Source organism: Lipotes vexillifer, unplaced genomic scaffold, assembly GCF_000442215.2.
Source record: "Lipotes vexillifer unplaced genomic scaffold, Lipotes_vexillifer_v1.1 scaffold325, whole genome shotgun sequence".
NCBI lineage: Eukaryota > Metazoa > Chordata > Mammalia > Artiodactyla > Lipotidae > Lipotes > Lipotes vexillifer.
This window is the reverse complement of record NW_006799313.1, coordinates 2,068,369-2,078,453: the sequence shown is the minus strand read 5'-3', so window position 1 is coordinate 2,078,453 and position 10,085 is coordinate 2,068,369. Positions and strand designations below refer to the sequence as shown.

At 41.0% G+C, this 10,085-nt stretch overlaps 1 protein-coding gene across 3 annotated transcripts in view; it reads right to left on the bottom strand.

Annotated features, from left to right (window-relative positions):
- Positions 1-9,232, bottom strand: part of LGI1 (leucine rich glioma inactivated 1) — a 34,567-nt gene extending 25,335 nt beyond the window's left edge. Inside the window, exons 1-2 of one of the 3 annotated variants that reach the window (XM_007471578.1) lie at positions 8,693-9,232; positions 8,227-8,298 (exon numbers count right to left, since the gene is read on the bottom strand). In XM_007471578.1, coding sequence (XP_007471640.1) covers positions 8,227-8,298; positions 8,693-9,159 — 539 coding nt within the window. In that variant the 5' untranslated portion in view covers positions 9,160-9,232. The remainder of the gene's footprint in view (positions 1-8,226; positions 8,299-8,692) is intronic. The other 2 variants (XM_007471580.1, XM_007471579.1) reach the window with 2 other exon arrangements.
- Between the last annotated feature and the right edge of the window lie 853 nt (positions 9,233-10,085).

Genomic DNA, 10,085 nt, shown 5'->3' with positions numbered 1-10,085 from the left:
CGCAGTGGTTAAGAATCCGCCTGCCAATGCAGGGGACATGGGTTCGAGCTCTGGTCCAGGAAGATCCCACATGCTGCGGATCAACTAAGGCCGTGTGCCACAACTACTGAGCCTGCTCTCTAGAGTCCGGGAGCCACAACTACTGAGCCAGTGTGCCACAACTACTGAAGCCCGCGCACCTAGAGCTCGTGCTCCACAACAAGAGAAGCCACCACAATGAGAAGCCCCACACTGCAACGAAGAGTAGCCCCCACTTGCCACAACTAGAGAAAGCCCGTGCACAGCAATGAAGACCCAACACAGCCATAAATAAATAAATAATAAATAAATAAATAAATAAATAAATAATAAAAATAATAAAAAATAAAATAGGGCTTCCCTGGTGGCGCAGTGGTTGAGAGTCTGCCTGCCGATGCAGGGGACATGGGTTCATGCCCCAGTCCGGGAAGATCCCACATGCCGCGGAGCGGCTGGGCCTGTGAGCCATGGCCGCTGAGCCTGTGCATCCGGAGCCTGTGCTCCACAACGGGAGAGGCCACAACAGTGAGAGGCCCGCGTATCGCAAAAAAAAATTAAAATAAAATAAAATAAAATAAAAAGAAGCTCTTTAAAAATAAATAAAGCAAACACCGAAGGCATAGATTCCCAATATCCTGTTGTAGGTTAAGAAAAGGAAAACAACATAAAATAATTCCAGAGACTTTTCTAAGCCAAGGTGCATTGCGAGTAGCCAAGCAGGGATAGAATGAGCGGTTTCCCAAATTTATTTGAGCACAAAACTCTTTTTTTTTTTTCGGGACAACTGTTCTATAGGACACGAGTTTAGAAAACATTGGTCTAAGATATAACTTTAAAGTATATAAGTCCCTTTCCATTTGCTCTTTTCTTCACTCTCCGTCTCTTTCCAAGGAAGGAGACCAGAGTGTACACATACAAAGGAGAGTTGAACCCTAGGGAAACTCGATGTTCTTGCAGCGGGCCACTCTTTCAAAGGGCTTGTCAATGATTGTCTCTAGGAATGAGGACACATCCCCTGCATATCCTCAATAATGGCAAAGGTTGACCCTTTGAGAGGGGATTCGATTTGGGGAACAAAGCTATGCAAAGTTAAGCCCAGTTATTCATGTTCAAGAGGAAGCAGAGAGAAATAGTTAAAAGTGAGGATGTGGGTTTACACTCCGGCTCTGCGACTTATGAGGGGTGTGACATCGCGGAGGTTACCTAACCCTTCCAGGATTCAGTGCTTCATCTGCAAAATGGACATAATCACACTTCCTCACGGGGTTATTGTGATGATGAAATAAAAAATGAGACATATACAGTGCTTGGCATCAGGCAATACAAAAATGACAAATGTCCCCTAACAAAACTTTGCCTGGTTTTATTGTGTGACTTGTAAACTGGCAGTGAAGACAATTCTCAAAGATCTAGAAACGTTTAGCTATAGAAGCAAAGTTAGGAAGAATCTCTGATCTCCCGTAAGGAATTCTCTGCAAGTCAGGAGTTACTTGTGCATATAAATTCTAGTCTGTTTATTTTTTAAAGGCTCATTGTTTTTTAATCACAATTTACACAGGCAAACACCTGTCATCCTGCCATGTAAATGGGCTCAACAATTCCTTTCCAGTCCTTGCCCCATGGGAGGGATATTGAAACATTGTTTTACCATCAGCCACCATGGGAGGTCCTGGTAAAGTCCCAGTAGACCTGCTTGGGAAATTATTATTCCCAAGCTACATTATTATTCTAATAATAACTTTATAATAGTCAATTCCATAGAATGAGGCTCTTTCATTTAGCAGTCTAATTTACTGATTTGTTAGAATTGATACAATAAATTTCGTCCTTTTCTTTAACAAGGCCATTTTCTATATTATGTATCCTATCCTACAAACAGTACTCTGTTTGTAGAATAGAATAGAATACAATAGAATTTTTAAGCAGAAAGAGACCTTAGTTAATTGAACATGAGGGTCTCAAAATGCCAATTACATATGTTTTGTTTGGTCTTTATCCTGTTTCAGAAATCTGCCTCCAGATTTCTGCCTTCCCCTGAAAATTTAAAAAATAAGACCGCATATTCATGTGCCACATTCTCGTCACCAATAATCAGTTGAAATTGAAGATGTCATTTTTAGATAAGACATGTCTTGTCTGGTTTACCCCAGTCACTACCACTCCCTACTGTCTTATACCCAACTTATACCCAGTGTTTCCTTCATTTACCTTATCACCCCAGCCCCCATTGGGCATTTGAGTTTGAGAGCCATAATTTAATCTATCTCTGATATTTTCTACATATAAAATCTGAGGCCCAGGGATACTTGGTCACACAGCCCGTTACTGTCTGAACTGGATTTCAAGCCCAAGTCTCCTGACTTCTACTTCAGGCTTCTTTCCATCTTACCACAAAACTACTCATCTGAAGACTGGCCAGTGTTAATTATTTTTTAACAAAACTTGACATGTTTACAAAATACAGTTCCAGTTGTTTTTTCATGAGGAGGAAGTGAAATGGTTCTGCTTCTCTTTTCCCCTCTCATTCTCAGAAAGGTAAATAGTTCATGTTTCTTGTGAGAAGAGTTTGAAGAAAGATTTCTTAGCAGGTTCTGATGGAGACCTATGCGTAGAACAATAAAATTTTAAAGCTAGCACTGTAGGCAAACCCAAACTATACAATCAGATGCTAATCTGATGTTAAGGTCGTTCAAATTAAAGTGATTTTCAGAACTATAATGAAAGCTAATGTTTATTGAGTTACAGGAGCCGTGCCAAGTGCTTTACGTGTACTGTTTCCTTGAATCCTGGCTGTAATCCTGTGTAACAGGTTGTAATCCTGTGTAACAGGTACTATGGTTATTGCCCACTTTGTAGATACAGATAATGAGGCTTGGTTAAACTTGCCCCGAATCACAAAACTAGGAAGCAGCAGAGTGAGGATTTGAACCCATGTCTATTTGACCACAAAACCTGTGTTCTTTGCTACTTGCCACATTGCCAGCTCACCAGGGTTAGCCATTTTGACATCACAGCTGTCATTGTAATGCCCTGTGATCATTTTGTAGCCTATATCAGCCGTAGGCTCAACAATGGGCATGAGTCACCATCCTCACCAATCAACTGAATATCATTTTGAACAAAATGAGAGAGCTTATCATGACTGCCTTATGATACAGTCTTTGTGTTCATAAATTTGCTTTTCATCTTAATAATGCTTAACCAACATTTTTCTTTGGATGTCCTGTCAGACTGGATGAAGGGGGACTTTGAACCTTCACAGGAGAGAGGCTAGTCAAACCTGGGAGAGAACCTGGTCGGCAAATATGATTTTGTACTTGTCAAAGACCTAGAGGAAATCAGAGTGAGACAAAAGGGATTCAGCAGGTGGGTCTAAAGAAAGATTTTGGATGCTTTGCCTTTTAAGTTCCAGTACACTGGAAATATCTATTAAAGAAGTTTGACATCATAATGTCATGAACAAATATCTCTTCATGGTTTTTTTTTGGTTCAGCCCACTTTCCAGACGTCCACACTATTAATTCACATGAAATCTGATTGTGTATACAAAACATACAAAAGAGCAGGTACATGACCGAGACTATCTACTGATAGGAAAACAGGAATCTCTAGTATAAAATCTATAAAAATATGAACTGAGTTCAACAAACATATAGTAAGCAAGATCTAAGCTTATAACATCCAGGCTCTTTTCTAGGACCTTGGCTATTGAGAATCCTCCGTGAGAAACAAGGGCAGACACGAGCACAGTTAGCTCTAAAAATGACAGAAAGGACTACAGACATCAGTAAAATCTACAGAGCTTGAGAAAATAGAGGTACTTCAGGCTGGTATGGATGGATCTTACAGTGTGTGGGTGTTTGTGTGTGTGTATGCGTGTGTGCAATCAATGCTGCGAGAGATGACCCTAGACAAATAGCCAAATTCTATTAATACCAACTCAGGTGTTCAGATGTTTCTCTGTTTCTAGGGAACCATTAAAGGCTTCCAAGCATGAGGGTGACATGATGAGATCTGCGCTTCAAGAAGGTAACACTGATGGAGGTGGGGAGAATAGGGACCGGAATCAGGGGGACCAGTGCAGAAGCTCCCCAGCAGCCTGTGGAACAGTGATTGCAGCCTCAGTTAGGGCCATGGTCCTGGGGTGAAGAGGAGATGGCAGATTCTCATGCTGTTTCCTGTTGAAAGTGGACATGAGGGAGAGGTAACTTCTAAGTTTCTTGCTTGAATAATTGAGAGAATGAAATACACTTTCAGAGAAAACATTTGTTGTACAGGGCTGTGTGCACAGTCACAACAATTAATTAATTAAGAAGTTAAAAATCAGAGCTATGTGTCATTGGGCAGATTGTAGACAAAACAGCCTAGGTGATTGAAATTTTTACTTTTTGGTCCCTTGTGGGCCATCAACTGGGCACAAACCAAAACATGCTCATCCATAACCAGCCAATAATTCCTCTAGAAGCCCTCTTAGCTGAGAGGTTTGGCTTGAGTTGTCACTGAAGATTGCTAAATGTTTCTTACATTTGTCATATAAGGAGGAATAGAAAAAGAGGCTAATCACTGTAAAGGTGAGATAGGCTATGGATATTTTTCCCTGGACAAATAATATTTTGAAGAACTGAATGATAAAATCTTAGTAAGGATGGACTTATGATTTATCTTGTTCATGCTGTTTGCTATTCTGTTTTTTAGTTTTTGATTTCTTATGGGCTATATATTGATTGTGGATTAATAAAAGAAATGATGATATTTTTTTCCCCAGAGGGATCAATTCTGTTGCTTCAGACAAGATCAAATCTCACTGGAATAAATAGAATTTTTTCTGGTTACACCAAATTCTTATATAAAGATTTTTGTGTGTGCATGATACTAACCTAACCCTGTAATTTACTCCCTGCAAATAGAACTCTATTTAGAGTTGGATAGCTTTAGTTTATTAAAAATTTTATCAACAAATGGCAATGTGGCCACATTTTATACTCTTAAATTTGAATTTTACTTCTGTAATGAGCCTACATCATTGGGGATTTTAGTCTGTGGTTGAGAAGAACAGGACTGTCCTGTGTGAAAACACATTTCTGTAAATTGCCTTCACTACAAGTACCACTCCCTCCTATCACTAAAAACAGACTAGAATGAATAATCACTCCCATTGGTTATGTTTCACAGCAGGCCTATGGAAACATGAATGAAATTACATTTGCTTGGGAAAGGTTTTGTTGCTGTTGTTTAAAACCATAGGTGTTTTTAAAAAAATAGGTTTGTATAACTAATCTGATGAATTTTTATTGGATAATTTTATTCTTCCTCTCTACAGAGTGTGGGCTTTTGTTTTTCTTGTCCTCCAACACACATTGCCAGCCAGGGCCTACCAGGATCTTTTCCCCCAAAACATTATATGTAACTTAAGGAGGCGCTACGTCTGTTTCCCTCAGTACCCCAGGCTGACATTTCAAAAAGCACTTCTCATCATGCCTTCTGCAGAAAGTCTGAAAAAGCATTTGGGGCCATAATGAACTTATCAGATTGTTAGGGTGGGCGACGGGAATGGGTCATTTCTTTTCTCTTTTCCACAGCTTAGCAAGAAACCGACTGCCTTTATACATCAATCAAGCAGAATCGATTCTGAAGTTTCTCTCTTCACAGGATATGACAGGTCAGTTTGGTAATCCACGGTCACAAACACCATTAGAATTCATTGCAAACCCCAAGCAATGGCTGGTGTGATCCAGGTCTGGTCTGATGGCAAAAGTCATGCAAAGGCAAATAAGACCCCTGGGTCTTCATGTTCCAGTGTGGGGTTTTCAGGGCAGTGGACGGCCCTGGCCTACAGAAAAACTCTTTCTGTCTGTGAGCCATGCATTCCCACCACTCTTATGATTATGGCACTATTCATACTTGGAGCCTTTTCATTTATTTTCTCCTTAGTGAAAATGCGCTTATTAGACCCTTTCCCGACGACAGGAGGAAACAGAGAACATTGGACAGGAAGAATGGGGAGCAAAATCTTTAGGAAACAGGATCCTGGAGATCAGAGACAAACTTTGACCCTGGACAATTTTGCATAAGATCAGCACTGGCACAGATCTGCCATGTTGAGGTTAGCCAGTGTGAGTTAAGTAAGGACATCCAGGGCAAGAATTACTCGCCCTTTTGTTATTTCTGAAAACTGAACTGCTTTTAGAAATAAGGGCTGGAATGTTCCATAGGAACTCAGAGCATGGAACGCAGGGGCATGGCACACACACTCCGTGTGGGCTATTTAAAAACCAGTTCCTTGGCTTTCCTCTGTGATTCTAAATACGTGTAATCACATTACTCTGCAGCAGCCGGTAACTATTTCTATAACATTGTCCAGCATCTGTGTTTGCTGAGGCCGGATCCACCCAGCAGAAACACAAAGTGCAGAGGTGCTAACTGATGAGGTTGATTGATCCAGGCTTTCTGTGTCACAGCTAATGCCCATCCAGTGTTGGAATTTGAGTAGTATGTGTCAACTGACACTTCTCGAATTTTAAGGACTGATCTATTTGACTCTCCTGGGGAGAGAGAGGTGCCTTAGCTCAACAAAAGGATGCTTTTAAAATGAGCCATTTATGTATTTAACAAATAATAACATAGGCACAACTGATCACTTTCTCACATACAAGCAATTCTTATCCTACGAAGGATCCCAGCACTGAAGACTTTGCCCCTTTATGTGCTAAAGACGCTGTCTATTTTGAATTTTTTTGATGTACTAACACTTCCCCTAATCACACTATTAGCCATCAGTCAAACAGATAAATGACTTAGGAATATTCTACTCAATTGTTAATCATTCAAAGACATTAGCTAGTAGAAGGACAGTAGCCAACATTATTACATAATGTCAAAACACCTGATCAGGTTTATGAAATGAAATAGTCAAACCAGTTTGGGGATTTCATATAGACAAAACAACAGATAAAGTGATTTTTTTTTAGCTTTTTAAGCTTTATGTAAAAAGTTAAAACCCTACCATTTATAAAATGTGTAACCATTTGTCACATCCTATACCAAGCATTTATCTACTTAAATCTTATTTATCTCTGATAACTCTTCAAGGTGTCATCACCTCCATTTTACAGATGAGGAGACTGAGGCTCAGAGAGAGTTAGTCATTTGCACACAATTTCACATCTAGTTTCTAGGGAGTGGTAGGGTGAGATTTACACACAGGTCTCTTGCATTTCAAATCCATGCTGTTTGCCTCTGTATATAAAACCTCAAACGGCCAAAATGGCCAATTAAGGCAAGAAAACAAAAACAAGCAAAAAAACTTGGGTCCAGGATCATGCAGTTAAGATAACTACAGCTCAGTTGATGGACATTTGGCTGATTCCCCCCCTGGAACCAGTAACTACAACCCAGTCTGTGGCCTGGCACCTGAGAACGGGGCGGGGGGGGGGACCTCTTGCCCCCGTATGTGGTCCTGATCTAAGAACTAACACTCCAATGGCCAAACGTTACACATCAGAACAAATTATCCATGTTACATTATGACTGTGGAGAGATCTGATTTCTTAGTCAAATATTATTTTTTGACTATTTTCAGACATAGACTGAATATATGGTTCCCTCATGGCTAACTTAAAACACACAGCAAAGACTAATCCTTTGCACTATCCTATATTAATATTTTCTTTCCCTCCTTATAAGGGGATGAGTTATAAATTAGATGAGATTAGAAAGCAGTCACTTGAGAATGAATATTTTAAGGAATTACCTAGAAAGAACTGAGATTTTTCTTCCCCACATGGTAAATCATACAGAGTAGCAGCCTGCCCCAGGTCCCCGAGGACAACATCTTGAGCGCATATGTTATGCTGGGTTCTGTATTGACTAATTCAGAAACTCCAGGGTAAAATAACCAAAGTTCCCAAGTCAAAAATGAAAGTAAAAGGGTGGAATGAAATGAAGATCATTGTTGCAACATTCCAACAACTTCATAAATAGCCATGAAAGTAGCTAGCATTACAGGTTAACAAATTTACAATTGCAAGCATCAATCCGCACCGTTGGTGTCAAGTCGCAAACAAACCCATCTACCTCACTTCACTGATATTCCTTTCCTCTCCAGAAATATAATCACATTTGACAAAATTAATATTGAGATCATTTTACTAGAAGGTTTATCCAAATATATGCTATATTAAAAATAGTCATGATATAAATATTTCTCACAAGAGCTGCAGCGATGGTGTGAATAAAAAACTCCCTTCTGAGATTTCAGTAAAACCAGATCTCACAAAGGATCTGAAAGAAAACAAAACAAAACAATAAACAGACACACACAGAGAGACACACACACAGAACAAACCTTATGTTAATCCAGTTTAGCAAAACAGTCACTATTTGACACTATTTTATGAACTACGATGCTGTTCCTTCCCAGACGAAGTAGGAGAGATGAATCTGCTACAGGTTTCTCATAATAATGTTCAGGGGTGGAAGATACCTAAGCATGTTCTGTAGCAGCTAATAAAAATAAAAATTTCTAAATGCAGCAAAATGTTAGCCCTGTCAAATGGCTAAGCGTTGCAAGAGGAATCTCTCCCCATGCCCTTCTACCAATACATACAAAGCCCCAAATACATCGGCTGGAATTTTTAAATTGTAAATTAGATACCAAAATGCTTACGGGCCTTACAATGAGATAACGTCAGGAGGAACGGTGCGTGGAATGGATCTGGCATTCTCACATAAAGCATTATCTTTGGTACAAGTACACACGGCAGGGCATTTTGGCTTCGCTGGTTTCTTCCCCTCAGTCAGCAAAAGCGCAGATAAGAGACATAGGCAATAAGCAATTCTTTTCAGGGGGATGCAGGCATTTCCCATCCTTTGGCTTCTCTCTGATTCCATGCAGTCGAAAAAATATCCCCAAACATGAACAGGGCTTCTGGAATTCAGATGGTGATTGTCTTGCTTTAAGACCAGGTCACATAAGAGTCCACCCTTTTCCTTTGCCTCTGTCTCTCTGCTTTTCAAAACAGGGACCTGCAGCTGATTCGTGAGCTGCTTCTCGCTCCAGCGATGCACTGCTCGGGGAAGAGACCTGTGAGGTGCTGCGAGATGGGAGGGATCCAACTGCTCGAGGAGAGAGCGGACTTGCATCACCACGAAAACACTGAGCACAGACCAGCCTTCGAAGGCAAAGCGAAGTGATGTAACAGAAATAAACAGCTTTCTGCTTGCACCGGGAGCCCTTTAATTGTTACCAAAAATAGGATGGCATAATGTCTTATTAGTGGGTGGGTGGGCCGGTGGGTGGGAGCAGTCATCTTGCATCGGATCTCAGCAATCTCAGAAACCTTTGGGAATTTGCTTTTCATGTGGCAAACAACCTAGTAAGGAAAGCTAGATTTGGAGCCAGCCCTGGCTGGAAATATGAAGTGAAATGAAACTCTCTCCCTTCGCAGCTTTTGGCTAAAACCTTGGTATTTCTTGCTGAGTCCACCTGACTGATGCCATCGCTGAAAGACAAACAAGAACACATGGAGAATGTGACTTTCAGGGAATGAATGTGAGTAAATACTTTTCTGACACTTAACTGTCATAAATTATTGATTTTCATAATCCACCCCGCCCCCTCCCCCCCATGTGTAAGCCATTCCCTCCTCCCGTGGTGAGGGAGGGAGATAGAAGTGGTCCGTTGACTGCCTCTGTGTATAACCCGCCCTCCTCACCTCTCACACTCCCACATCTTCAGCGCTGGAACCAGAAGCCTGGAAGGAACTCCCTGCCAGCAGGAGGCAGCCAACTTTGGTTTCCAGGGCTCTGGAAAGGTCTGGCTGAACCCAGGAGGCTGAGATACAGTGGGGAAAATGCCAATCTAAGAGCCAGAGACCTGGCTTTTTAGGGTCCAGTTCTGCCGTGAACTAGCTGATGGTGCCTCTGGATCTATTCTCCTGTCTGTAAAATGGGCATGATAATGCAGATGTTCCATAAATATTACAAACATTAAATCCAAATGGTAGGGACTTCCCTGGGGGCACGGTGGTTAAGAATCCGCCTGCCAATGCAGGGGACACCGGTTTGAG